The sequence below is a fragment of the Plodia interpunctella genome, chromosome 25, assembly GCF_027563975.2.
Source record: "Plodia interpunctella isolate USDA-ARS_2022_Savannah chromosome 25, ilPloInte3.2, whole genome shotgun sequence".
Taxonomy (NCBI): Eukaryota; Metazoa; Arthropoda; class Insecta; order Lepidoptera; family Pyralidae; genus Plodia; species Plodia interpunctella.
In genome coordinates this window covers 2,116,823-2,131,811 of record NC_071318.1, presented here as the reverse complement: position 1 = coordinate 2,131,811, position 14,989 = coordinate 2,116,823, and the positions used below count along the sequence as shown (strand labels likewise).

Below are 14,989 nucleotides of genomic sequence, written 5' to 3'. Positions count from 1 at the left end.
CGGTCCAGTAGATTTTGCGTGAAAGACACACACATCCTCTCAAACTTTCGCATTTATGATATTAGTAGGATAGATGCAATTAACTAAAAATTAACACATTGAAAATTAAAATGAATGGCTGAAAGTTTTCCCTGGCACCCTCAAAAGTTGTAAGTACTTATCTAATTTCGGGTAAGAACTGCCAACAAAATGATAAAAATTATCCCCAAGATTTTGTGCCACTTCGGCCACTTGTAAAGTAGGGAGATGGCGCGTAAAATTGAGAAACAAAATTGCGGGTGCTCTTTTTTTCCTTGAAAGCCACAGACAATATAGACTGAAATACCGACTTCGCATTTAAAGTTCTTGCGTTTAGGATCTTGATTTGTTTATAACACGTCTTCCAGAAAAAAGTGTAATAATGGTTTAGTTTTTTTTATATTTATAAACTGATGAACAATGCAACAAATGTATTAATACCTCTAAGTAGGTATTATAAATGTGAAAGTTTATGAGGATGTACGTGTGTATGTTCGTTACTCATCCACGCAAAATCTACTGGACCCATTGTTAGTAAATTTGGTACACGGGTAGAATGTAACCTGGAGTAACACATAGGGTACTTTGTACCCCCAAATTCCCACGGGATCGAAGCTTCGGGACGCAGCTATTTATTCATAAAAAAGGTAAAGCAAATTTTAAGCATTATTATTTCATTATTATTAAAGTATTTTTGTCACTATCGCACTTCATAATATTAACAGAAAGAGACAAACATAAGTAATTTAGTTTTCTATGCTTTAACTTCTGAATAACAGGGTTAGACTATTCAATTAACATACGTATTGGAATGTATCGCGTATCTATGATCTTGCACGCCATACGGCGTTCAGTGTTGCCCAACTAAATTGACATAATTATGGTAGATTTTAGTAAAAATTGTTTGTTTTATCGATGCCTATCTATATCTGTATATTCATGCCCGATTGACGACCTCGGTGGCGCAGTGGTAAGGTTCTTGCCACTGAACCGAGATATCCCGGGTTCGATCCCCGGTCGGGTCATGATGGAAAATGATCTTTTTCTGATTGGGTCTTGGATGTTTATCTATATATGTATTTGTTATAAAATATATCTATCTATGTATTTGTTATAATATATATTGTTGAATTAGTATCCCATAACACAAGTCTCGAACTTACTTTTGGGCTAGCTGAATCTGTGTGATTTGTCCTAATATATTTATTTATGCCCACGAATGGTGACGCTATATTAGGGTTGCGAACTAAAATAATATTGTTGGAGGCGGCGTGTAGTTCACGCCCTAAATTAGAACCACTCCATATGCCACATGGCGATCGGCGAAGGATGAAAAGCCTTAACAGATGATAAGCAACGACAGCGTTTCCAAAAAGGCTTGATTTCAATTAGACTGTCGGTCTTAAACCCATAGCTGACATCAACATTTTAATGTCTACCTATTTTTTGAATGGATTCCAAATTTGAATGCCTCACAGCCGAGAGTGTAACTATGACGCGAAGATATGAAAGAGTATTTATTACCTATTGATGGTAAAAAAAAATCTTTTTCAACATAAGTAAGTATGTACTTATTTATTTCACAAACAAACCAGTATTCAGTAAAACTATATAAACTAGGTCACTTAGTAACAACCCCAAAATCAATATTTATAAGTAAACAAATACTTTCGACACGTAATAAATATTTTGCTGCTTAATCAGAAACGATAAAATCATTCCTGGGGTCCGATTCTCACGCAATCAAAAGTTCATTTCATAATTTATTTTTCTATTTTTCTTCAAAGGCTTAGTAAATAGTATTTAATTGTTATGAATGTGCCAACTGTATTTAATTGTTATGTGTGCATATAAGTGATATCATTTTCAAGATTTTTCAGGAGTGCCAATTTTTTAAGTTATCGGAGTTATATTAAATCACGTATCCAAAATCTAACTTTCTATGAAAAAAAAGTAGTTTTAGGCTTAAATAAAACACCTTTTCTGCATTCATAGAAAATCACAATTGTAAAAGTTCAGTCGAACGGGTCGATCGAGATATTTCTCGACCACTTGTTTGAAAACTATTTATGAAATGAACATCGATTACTCTGAACGTATGCGGTGGGCCTTGAAAATATCGATTCGAAATTAAGGAAGAAAATAGGGCAGGAAAGGGTCGTTAGGGTTGTCGACTGAGAGTCGCGGAGCGGAATAATGCGCTGACAAGAACAGCTGGTTTTGTACGGTTATCGATCCCGAAGTTATTGGAAGTACCTATTATTAATAAAAAATAATAATAAATTATTTATTTAACTTAGGATTATCTCTCTTTTTTTATTCAACTTAGGATTCTCTCTCTCTCTCTCTCTCTCTCTCTCTCTCTCTCTCTCTCTCTCTCTCTCTCTCTCTCTCTCTCTCTCTCTCTCTCTCTCTCTCTCTCTCTCTCTCTCTCTCTCTCTCTCTATCTATCTCTCCCTCTCCCTCTCCCTCTCTCTCTCTCTCTCTCTCTCTCTCTCTCTCTCTTTCTCATCTGAGCGTATTCCAGTTGCTACGTTGAGCGTGAGAATCCATACTTCAACTTACAGGATGATAATACCTAATAATATACTTTATCTACATCACTTATTGACGTCAAAAACTTATACTCAGTCTACCGCCGATTTCCATAATTAGATATAAATAAATGTATTAGGACAAATCACACAGATTGAGCTAGCCCGAAAGTAAGTTCGAGACTATGCCATACGAACTCAATGATATATATAGTCAATTCTATAACAAATATGGATTTGTTATAGAATCACTTCCAACCGGGCCTATCGGAATCAAATCCAAAAGATCATTTTTCTATCATGACCCGACCGGGGATCGAACCCGGGACCTCTCCATAGCGCAGGGGAAGAAACTCCACCGCAGCCTTAGTAACTGTGTGCCACAGTGTATGCTTGAGAAATTTATTGTAAATCAAATAACTTTATTTCAGTTAGTCCTTACATTATCACTATTGCATAAGGGTCATCTGTGGTGATAGTTGTAAGTGATGTGTAATTTTTTGTATAGAAAAATGATATTCGTCGTAGAAAGAGAGACATTATAGTACCCAACCAACCTGTACTGTATGTTTCTCTTTCTACTTATCACGGAAAAACAGTCACAAATTACCGCGGCGTAGAGGTTCAAGCGGACCCCGGACTCCGAAGCTCAACGACTGCGGAAGGAACAGAGAAGGGAGAGATAGATTCACGTAGTATAACTTGACATGTAGGCGACTATACATTTTGTATTTTATTTTTGCCGTGGGCAACACTGGAACATCCTAATTGAGTCGGTTGATTAGTTCTGAAAAGTTCCTTCTGTTTGAGTGGAAAGCAAATAGTGAGTGAAGTAATAGATTAAACTGCCGCTTTCGAGCTAAACTTGGATTTAGATCCGCAAAAACTAGATTTGACCTACTTATTTTTCAACAAATTACTTGACTGGGTAAAAACATAAAGGTACTTAAATAACCAAACGCAATAATTGAATGTCACTTCAATTTATCTGTTTTATTAATATTTATATAATTTACTATTTTTCTATTCTCATTAAAGCACATTATGAATGTATTTTAACTTCAAAAATGGAGACGTCATAACACATTACTGCGTCATACAAGCCCCATAGGGTAATCTCCGAAGCTACCAAACCGATTTCAAAAATACTTTCACCATTAGAAAGGTACATTATCCAAGATGCTGTAGGCTATATTTTATTCCAAATTTACCACGGGAGCGAAGCCCCGGGCAATATCTAGTGTTACATAAATGTAAGAGTATGCTCGGGTGGAATCTTGCAACGCAGATATCTACAACCGATTGAGCTGAATCTTTTTATACACTTTTAGTATGGATGACAATGAATTAATATGATATGGTCTCTGAATCGGCTTCCGCCGAACTCCTCAACAGTTGTACGGTCATGTCTTTTTGTCACTCGTCGACTGCAGTAATAATAATATCCCTGACGACAATAAAAGCTTGTCAGAAACGACACTTTTATAAAAATATATATATTGTATAGTATCGCATGTTATTCCGCTTACATATCTCAAATATTACCACTGGCTGTCGCATTTAGTTCTATCAACACATATATTTTCCCACTGTCCCCACAAAACAAGGCTCTGAGTCATCGTAGGTACAGTCGAACGCGTGTTAAGTTACCCTTCATGGATCTTGACACGCGTTCGACTGGGAAGACATTGGGAAATAGTGGGCGGAAATAGTGGTTCCGCATTGATGAAAATTGGTAGGTATGCACGTAACAAAACATCAACCCCTGATGGAGTATACCTAATGGGGAACAGTTTGTATGAAAGTCATGTCGAAAATACGACCAAAGATGATTTAATTGTCAATCATATAAAAATATTGATCCTAGAAATTTGTAATCTGGCATAGGTAGAAACATTAGTAATAAAAAATATAATTATGCTATCAGAAGTAATTATTCTACGCTGACAAAGTCGCGGGTAAACAGCTACTAATATACCTATAGTTTTAATTTATATGTAGATAGTTGATGTTGTCACGTCACTATGTCATACTGATTTGTAGACTGCGAAAGTGTAACTAACTTAGACCAAGCTACACCTAGGTTTAGCCGCACTTCGGGGTTTAGCCGTAACATAGATTACCCAAGACCCAGGTAAATTTGAAAAAGATCATTTTTCATCTTAACCTGGCTGTAAAAATGAAAATATTAAAAACAAAAATTATATATTCCTTAAACAAAGTTTGAACTGTAACTTTGGTATAAGATTACCATTAAATTACGTTCCCGATACTTGTGTATACGGAGAATTAGCCTCAATTCTGCACACCTACTCAAAATGCGCTGATGTGTGTGCATTAGTGTTCAGATGAAATTCCATACGTTAGTTCATGAACACCTACATGGAATGTTTAATAATAATTCAATATTAATAATCTTTTAATTCATCCCAATCTCAACCTACCTCTTTACGCTTTATTTACTCAACTAATCTTCGTGAAATTTCTCATACATATAGTTAAGTGTATGGAGGTCATAGACTGGAGGGACATGCACGCGGGCGAAGCCATAGGAAAAAGCTAGTAATTCATTGTGAAACATAGGCAGGTGTTGCTTGAAATACATGAAATACAAAGCAATAGGTAACTGTAATAGAACTGGAATAGGTTACCATTCGTTCTTAAATTATAATATAAATTCTGTACCGTTTCATTTAAACCCACTTAAAAAATAGTAGGTTCACATTTTCACCACGTATTCGAAGAATGATCTGAAATGCCAATACCAACTACATTTACGAACACAAGCAAAGCTTCGCCACAAATTCCTTACGCAAAATATGTGCGATATTACTTTTGTTTACGTGTGCGAGTTTTTTCTCCAACAACTATCGGGTTGTTTGTATTGGACTAGTACTCCCCGCAGCGTTGCTTATAAGAATACAATACATATTATTATATGGCTTCTATAAGAATAACGGTGTTGTTAAGAACACAGTGAATACAGTGTAACAACTACATAAACTATACACAGGTGAAGTAAAAATCGTGAATAAAACTATGAACAATAAAATAATTATATGCAACATAAAGACTGTAGCCGAGTAATATTTTCAAAATAGTTATTATATAATTATCAAGATCCTTCAGAAGCTCAAGGAAATTACAATGTAGAAGTTTTCCTCGAAACAGAACGAAAGTTCCCAACTTGCAGATGTCAGGATTCATAATAGGATTTCTACTGGAATTATAATTCCTCTCTTAAAAGTTATATTGAGAATGCTTCAGATAAATTATCAAATTTGATGTCTGCCACACAAACTTTAGACGAGTATCAAAATACATTGCGCAGTTTTAATTTGGTTTTGTATCAACGCAAGCAAAAACCAGCGACGTACATCGAAATTGCTATTTGATTCAGCATATTATTTGTCGATAGTGTGGGTACATCAGTATACTGGTCGATCAAAGGAGTTTGGTGCCCTTTTTACTGATATTTAGACAATTTATTCCCAAAGGTTTACAAACACAAAATGTGCGAAGTGCGAAGCCAGGCCAGGTCGCTATTTACTACATAGTATAAAACGAAGTTGCTTCCCGCTGTTTGATGCGGGTTTTTTACTCTATAATTCTAGAATGGTTCAGGTGTATAATTTATTCTGGGTTTTACCCGAGCGAAGCCAGAACGGGCCGCTAGTCTGTAATAAACATTACATATTTTCCCATTGTTTACAGAAACAAGCCATGCTCGTCCGCCAACTAGAAGAGGAACTGAGGCTCCGCATGAGACAACCAGCGCCGGAGCTGCAGCAGCAGATGGAACAGCTGTTTGCGGAGAACGAGCACTTGCAGAGGGAGATAGCGATATTGAGAGACACTATCAAGGTGAGCGAGATAACGATTACGTTGGAAAAGATGGTGAAGTTGTAGGCAACGACGCTTTACAGCTGCGGAAAATGCCCAGATGTGAAACAGAGAGGTGAAGTTGTACGTTCCGAACACCTATAGAGGGATGTAGCAGTACAGAGGGACACTATCCATGTTGGAGAGAATGGTGAAGTTGTTGTTGTACGAACATCTAAAGAAGGAGATATAAATACTATGGGACATTATCAAGGTGAGAGAGATGGAAATATTGTTGGAAAGGATAGAGAAATTGTAGTAGTAGTATAGCGGGACCACATACTCTTCCCATTTGTTATAAGTATTGGTATCTGATGTACCTAAATAATAATAATTCATGCGAATTGTATGCCACAATATATTTTTAACAGGAACTAGAACTGAGGATTGAAACGCAGAAGCAAACGTTACAAGCCAGAGATGAAAGTATTAAGAAGTTGCTTGAAATGCTGCAGAATAAAGGAATGGGTACGTATTATTCCATAAGCTATATTTATAAGTAGGTACCTATGGTATCCATTCCATTAATTAATTAATTTTTACACAAGCTTTTATAGTCGTCATAGAGATCTTGTTTCATTCAACGCGCCGTTGAGGATGCATTGTTTATTTGTTAAGAAAATTAAATTTAGAAAATTAGTAGAAAGTGGTTTAACAGCTTTGGTAAATTTCACATGAGCTATAAAATTCAATAAAACTTTTCAAATTACCAAATTTAATTTCAAAGTTTTAATTATTATTAATAAGTAATTTTATAATATTGATGTTACTTGCCCCATACGATAGTATACGTAGGTACTTAATATCAAACTAAACCTGGATCTGGTGTATTTGACCAGTGAAATAATGAAGTAGTTCAATAAAATTTATTATACAACTAAACTATTTAGTTATCAATCAAAACTGAAAAGTTAAGTTTAATTTATTCACAAAACTTATTCACGTTAATTAATACCATTGTCATATTTTATGGCATTAAGTAGCAAAAGCAAAGAGCTAAATAAATTCGGCTTTCGGATTTAGTCCAATAAATTAGACGATATTGATATATAAATTGGAGAAAATAAAACCTAGATTTCTTTCAGGTAAAGAAGAAGAGAGGCAAATGTTCCAACAGATGCAGGCAATGGCGCAAAAACAGGTAATTATCGCAATGATTATATGTTTCATGAATAATAATATGTTAAGTCGCATGTTATGTTACAAAGATTTCAATAAGAATATCTACTTAAAGGTCTAAAAAATTGCATAAACATTACAGTTAAGGGGAATAGTAATAGAAGTCAAAATCTACTCACTAAGTTACCGAAAAATATTGGAATCTTTTTCGTAGATCGTAACGTCTCCTACACTCGTAGTCGTGGTAGTTGCACGTCACTTTGCTTCCTTATATTACTAGCTATAAACCACATGGGCGTTTTATTTTGTGATACCTTCATCATCGTCACTGTTTCTGTTAGAGCTGATCTAAATAGTTTCATTTCATTCATTTGAATTAAGCCGAATGTGACTGTCGTGATGCCTTATGTGTTTACCGACATTTGCCTCCACGTCTGTAACTCTTGCTTCCACTCCACGGTCTTCAGCCTCTCTTACACTATCGAGCTTGACTCCCAAAAGCACTTCTCTATTTTCTTACTTCCCCTTTACTCACGTACCGAGACAAACGAAATTCGATTGGAAATTTGTCAAAAATTTAAAAATCTGATTCGGCCAAACACCAAAATTCTACGACACGACACAATGATCACGACATTGCATGTTTAGCCGCTCATCATGTCCCCACAACCTTAGTCAAGACCGTCTCGTATTTTGTTATTGGACATTCAGTTGAGCAATCATTTTAGATGCAAAATTTTCTTTTTACCGCCTTCAACTGGGGATGCGTTCGCGACGATCTCTCTTCATTGACGTCATGATTTCAAGGATCGTTCGATAGGATCGCGTATATCTGGAGCCCGCGTCCCAACAATTTACCGCGGAGTTACCACAGCGTGGCCAAATCGATCTCTATTAAACTCAGGGTGTGTAATTCAAATATTTCAATTATGCGAGGCTAAATTTCTTCTATGTTGTAAAGCTTGATCAACCAAAGCGTTGATTTCAAAGCGAAAATCAAACCTTGGTGACCGGTCAGTGAACTGATAAACCACTCGATCATGCCCATTAATTTTAAGCTTTCAAGAGATGGTGTTCAAATAATATACCCTGAAGTCTCGATGGCCGTTCCGCTCGTAACCTCAGCGAGCGTAAATTGGCGGGAGGCGGTCTCCAGAAGCAGCCCCAGCGAGGCGTGGACGAGACGCGTCGCCTGTTGTAGGTAGGTTGTATGTTGCGTGCCGCCGTCGGCGGCGGCGGGCGGCGGCGGCGGCTGACCGTCTTCGTGACTGGCAGGAGCTCAAGGCGACGGCGGACACGCTGCGGGCGCTGCAGACGCAGCTGGAGCGCGCGCTCGCGGCGGCGGGGCTGCCCGGCGGCTCCGCGGGCGCCACGCTCACCGCCGTGCTGGAGACCAAGGAAGCGCGCATCGCCACGCTGGAGCGCCAGGTCGCGTTGCTCGAAGGCGAGCTGGCCGCGCTCGTGTCGCCGCCGCCGCCCTCGCTAGCGCCCTCGCACACCTCGCTTTTCGATAAAGCTGAACCTCCCTTCAAGAGACAAGTAAGTTTTCTGCTGAACGACGTGCGAGTGATGAAGGACGGGCGCACGAGCGCGCCGCCCGCGCGCGCCCCCCGCCCCGCCCTGCGCGCCCCCCACGCGCGCCTCTCGCCCTACTATAGTGCCACCACTCTGTGACTCCGTCTACGAGTTACCGTGTCAATTTCTCGCTTTAAGTCCGACCTTAGCCGAATCGTCGCCGAATGTTGACTCGTAATATTTTTGTGTAAACTTGTTCGTTGTTAAAGCTATTTTTATTAAAATAAGAATAAGAGGAATTATATTCTTGAAAGATGTCGATTTTAATATTTTTGTTAAATAGGGCCTTAGATTAGATGTAATTGTATGGTTAGATGAAACATGTGAGATTGATTACGTTGACACCAAATTTGATGAATTATAGACTGTTTTAAATAAAGACTGTTGAGGTCGTATGCATCGAATGAAACCTTCGAGTACGTTTCTTGTATCCTTCAAGTTTTATTATTTGATCATGTTGTGCTTTCGGTGTGTTCAAGTCATCCGTTGAGCTTGGTCCACCCGTCATATAGTTAGCTCATCACGACCCAACTCATGTAGACCCATGTCTCATCCGTCTTCTCACAGTAACGGTAGTAAATGTATCACAACATAGGCGCCCGTGCATCGACGATGTTTCTGTCCAACTTTTGGTACTCTTAGATATCGAGAGCTGGAAAACTTTCTACCGACGCTCATGACTCCAGTCTAACCATTTTAGTATTTAGCATAGAAAGTTTTCCAGCGATATGTGTCCATTGTTATTGTCGATTTGGTTCATTCGGTACTATTAACATTAAGACGTTGAAGAATTTCGTGTAAACTGTAATGCATGCGGATGAAGTGAGCGTGAGTAAGAATGTCGGAATGTCTTCCATGCCACTGTAAATTTATTCATACGAATAAGTTGGAACATTTCGTATGTAAACCATTTTATATTAAATACGTAAGCTATACGCTTTCCTAACGGTACTAACATCACTCTGGAGATCATTATTAACGTAGATTAAATTTTTGACATCAATATCATTTTCGCCATCACTTTTGCCTAAGTAGATAGTTTCTTTTTTATTGTTGGAATCGTTCTAATGTTTGGACTGATCTAATTCTATACCGACTTTGGGATGGATGGTGGAATGATGTTCAGTTGGACGAGTTCCGGTTGGAGATTCAGCGGCGCGACCAGGAGATCCTGGCGATGGCTGCGAAGATGAAGGCCCTGGAAGAACAGCATCAGGATTACCAGAGACACATAGCCGTCCTGAAGGAGTCACTCTGCGCGAAGGAAGAACACTACAGCATGCTACAGACCGACGTAAGTTACCTATAAGTTTATAGACATAGTGCGTAATTCCAGTGCTATTTATTCAAAATAGTGATCTATTCAAGAAGAAAGCTAAGAAATATAATATAACAACTGTATTTTCGATTTAGATACCTTGCCTTCTAATATTGATTAGCTGGTACAGATACAGAGCTACCAAGTAAATAAAAAACTAAAACAAACTAAGTAGGTTGATCTAATTTAGCTTAATCTTATTTTCAACAGAATTAGGTTAGGATATCTGAAAAGAAAGCGTAAAAAGCGATCAGAAAAAGTCCATATCATTTCAAATCTAAACTTACTCCTAAAATTTAGATATTCTCAAAAATATAGCCTCTTACGATTGGTTTTATGTTCTAGTTGTCGTCTAAACATTCAGCCCACTTGATGGTAAGCCGGCAACAACCATCGACGGTTGCGTTAGATTGTAGAGGAATGGTTGTGTAGGAAAATTTAGCTATGCTTAAATCTGATTTCTCCCGTTCAATTTTGTTGTTCTGCGTCCTGGCTATCTACTAAGCCAGATAAAAATTTTAGAAGAAAAAAGTGTACTTAATTTATATGTTAAATGAAACTAAAATGCCTGTAGATAGATTCACATTATGAGTTTCAAAATTAATTCGTTGCTTTTAACCCCTTTTCTGTCAACTGTAGATGCAAGGCTGATTATTATTGTTTATGTTATATAAATAATGTGAATTTACATATATTGCTATAGTTTCATGTTTTCGATGAGATATTTTATCAATCATTTCAGCAATCAAAACCTTGGGAACGTTTTATGCCTTATGCGTTGAGCACTAAGTTTGTGAAATATTTTTGGGCTACATAGAAATTACTCCCACAGAATTCTAAATGGCAATTTGGTAGATTTGTCGACAAAATTTTGCAACATTATACAATGTCTGACTGATAAAAAAACTGTTTGATATAAACAGTTTTAACAGTTTTAAATCTATATCATAATCACAAAGACACAAATCTCAACTAAAACATGTAACTAGATCTAGAAAGTAGTGATTCAGAGTTGTACAAACCGATAATAATGATAACTAACTTCAGTTTGCTCACCAGGTTGAAGAGCTAAAGGCCCGTTTAGATGAGAAAAGTAGGATAGTGGAGAAGAAAACTGCCGCTGCGTTAACAGCTGTGCATGAGTTGGCAGAGCTCAGAGATCACTCGGAGATCAAGGATAGGAAGATCAACGTGCTGCAGAGAAAGGTAAACCTTGTGGGGAAGGGCGTAAGGAATATTTTGGCAAAGTGCAGATGAAAAAGAGAAATAGTATTATTTTGTTAAGTTTTATTATATTTTGATGTTTTCTTTTTATTGTACGTTGTTGCTTGAATGCTAAATTAAGTTTTAAGATTGTTTTTTGTTTCTGGTCTTTTAAATGAACCAATGAATAGTTCGATTTTAATTTTACATTCCATCTGGCTAAAAAGGACTTGTTCAATTTTTAACTAACAGTACTGTAATTATTTAAATAATAGTAAGTAAATGTAAGTATATAAAATAATTTCGATGGAATCGTGAGACAAGAGTGATGAAAAGACTGTTTTTCTTATGCTAAATTTATAATGCCAAAAGTTGTAATGCTCGTAAGCACACAAACTTCGTCATAGCATTGATATAATTCATGTCAGTCTATTCTGTATCCTCTACTAAGTTATTTGAAGGGTCATTGACTCATCTCATTAATTTAAGACTGCGTAATCATAATTTTATAGAGCCACTATATAATGCTTGTATATTTTTGTCATCAGTATTTATTCCCAACAGATTATCTTACGTAATAAAAATAGTTATAGCGTTAAGAATTGTTTTTAGATGTTTATTATTAGTTTGTTTTTCTTTGTAAATACAATTATTTATATTTTATTATATATGTTTATTTATTTATTTGACTTATTCCATTACGGAGAACCCGCTTGTAGGTATTTTCAAGAACTTATGTTACTGGCTGGAAAACAAATATTAAAAAATGCGGCCAACATTATAATTAGGTACCTAAATGTTGGTAAATTGCGGTTTACGATATTATATGACGTATATATAAAAAAAAAACAATTTAACGGTGGAAGTTTATATGTAATGTACATCATATATTTTTTTTACTTTTATCATTCTCTTATTTTAGAAGTTACAGGGGGGGGAGGTCATTTTACCACTTTGGAAGTGTATCTCGCGCAAACTATTCAGTTTAGAATAAAATTATATTAGAAACCTGAATATCATTTTTGAAGACCTATCCATAGATAACATATTAAAGGATACCCCAAAGGATAACATATTTGCGTACGATAAAATAAAACAGATAAAACATACAAGTCTACCTACACTATTATTATAAAGAGGTAAGCGTTCGTGAGTTTGTATGTTTGACGTGGGTAATCTCCGAAATTATCGAACCGATTTAAAAAATTATATAATAGAAAGGTACATTATCCAACATTGCTATAGGCTATATTTTATCTCAAAATTCCCACGGGAGCGATCCCCGAGCAACATCTAAGTATGTGATAAATATCTATCAAAGTTCTTGGAAAAAAGTGATTAAGTATCTATTTATAGTAAGTATATTTATTTATGTAGTACCAGCTACTTTTGAAATGAAAAAGCACAGATTGCGACTGACATCTGTGATAATTGTTCATTCATTTGTATCTGGATGGATATGCCATTATATTCATGTGCTGAACATCAAACGAATGAGAGAGTGCCGCAGTGTTACATATGTTGAGCGTAGCCCATAGATAGAAACAGATAAAAATTGCTTAATTGGCCTTTAAAAGAATCAAATTATTGTAAACACTTTTAAACTTTCGCGTTGCATAATTATGTATTAAACGACAGGTATTAAACGCGCACATACCTTTTTTATTTCCCACACGTTTCGGACCTTGTTACAAAGGTCCGTGGTCACTGGGCGAGACTCTGGGAAATAAAGAAGGTATGTATAATTATTGTAAATAGTTAAATATTGTGCCCAGTAACGTAAATAAATGTAGTACTCATGTTATAAAAACTACTACATTCATTTTATACAATCTGTCGGCTATGTAATTTAAATTCAAATTTAATTAAGATACTTTTGATGATATTACATTTTGCAAATGATATAATAAAATTATAAGTATATATTCTCGAAATATCTTTTTAAATATATAAATTGTATCATTTAAGTTAAAGTAAAAACGGCGCAGTAATAAATTAATTGGTTAAGCTGGCGAAGTCACGATAGCGAAGTTGGTTTCCTCGTCGGTACTCCTAACTAATTAGTTTGGCTAGTCATTGCCAATGTAGTGCTCTAAGCCAGATTCATTTATTTTTCCTTTGTCCGTGGAGTTTTGTTTGTTTCTGACCTTTTTAGTTCAAGGTATGTTCATTTATTTGTTTCTTTTTTGTTTTAATTTTATTAAGCTTAGCATGTTAAAAATTATTGTTGAAGTTGTCCACAGCCAGTGTTTGTAGCAATTTGAGAAATCACTATATATAATATGAAGTTTTTCGTGAAAAAGTGCCTGTAAAAGTCTATTTTGAAATGATTTGATTTGATCCGTCGGTTACAGATTGAAAACCTCGAAGACCTTTTGAAAGAAAAAGATAATCAAGTGGACATGGCTAGAGCCCGACTGAACGCTATGCAAGCCCACCATTGTTCCTCTGAAGGCGCACTTTCTTCCCTCGAAGAAGTAATCGGAGATAAAGAAAAGCAAATCCAACAATTAAGAGAGCAAAGAGACAGAGCCGAACATGAAAAGAATGAAGAACGGGAGCTACACGAACGGGAGATAGCTGAATATAAAATGAAACTACACGCGTTAGAGAGTGAGGTTGAAAAACTTGGGGCGAGACTTGAAAGAGCACAAGCTGAGAAAGATAGACTTGAAGCGAAACTAGAGAGCTCTCAGTCAGAATTAGGGAAGTCTAAAGCGGAGTTGGATAAAGCAGCAAGTGAAGTAGGAAGATCTGGAGCTGATTGGGAAGCAGCGAAACAACGTTTAGCTAGACTTGAGCTGGAGAATGAAAGGTTGAAGCACGAGCTTGAAAGATCGCAGACAACGTTTGGTAGAAGCACTTTGACCACTTCTCAAGAGTTAGATCGTGTTCAAGAAAAAGCAGATAAGTCGGCTGCAGAGTTGAGAAGGGCTCAGGCAGAGTTGAGAGTCACTCAGGCAGATGCGGAAAGGGCCCATTCCGAGAACAGTGCCCTTCAGGATAAACTTGAAAAGTCTCAGGGAGAAGTGTACAGGTTGAAAGCCAAACTTGAAAATGCACAAACTGAACAGGATAGCTTGAAGGAAGAATATGATCGGTAAGTTTGTAGTTTCCACCTCATTTTCACAGTTCATAACGAGTAACTTAACTTTCATTATAATAATAACAGTTCTCTTCTCTTCCGTTTAAATACAAAAACATATTTTGTTATTTCTAAATATTTTTTTATTTCTATTCAAATGATGGTTTGTAGAACTTTTTGTATTCTACCAGCTTTTTCCGACTAATATTTTATGACCATATGGCCTGATTATGGCCAAGGCAAGTAATCACAACC

The 14,989-nt window shown here is 36.5% G+C and overlaps 1 protein-coding gene across 8 annotated transcripts in view; it reads left to right on the top strand.

Annotated features, from left to right (window-relative positions):
• The window catches only part of LOC128680714 (plectin-like), a 45,173-nt gene that overhangs the window by 13,873 nt on the left and 16,311 nt on the right, over positions 1-14,989 (top strand). For 4 of the 8 annotated variants that reach the window (XM_053764044.1, XM_053764046.1, XM_053764043.1 and 1 more), the window contains exons 2-8: positions 6,267-6,416; positions 6,806-6,902; positions 7,520-7,575; positions 8,829-9,092; positions 10,255-10,422; positions 11,494-11,652; positions 14,004-14,749. In XM_053764044.1, coding sequence (XP_053620019.1) covers positions 6,267-6,416; positions 6,806-6,902; positions 7,520-7,575; positions 8,829-9,092; positions 10,255-10,422; positions 11,494-11,652; positions 14,004-14,749 — 1,640 coding nt within the window. The remainder of the gene's footprint in view (positions 1-6,266; positions 6,417-6,805; positions 6,903-7,519; positions 7,576-8,828; positions 9,093-10,254; positions 10,423-11,493; positions 11,653-14,003; positions 14,750-14,989) is intronic. The other 4 variants (XM_053764048.1, XM_053764050.1, XM_053764045.1 and 1 more) reach the window with 3 other exon arrangements.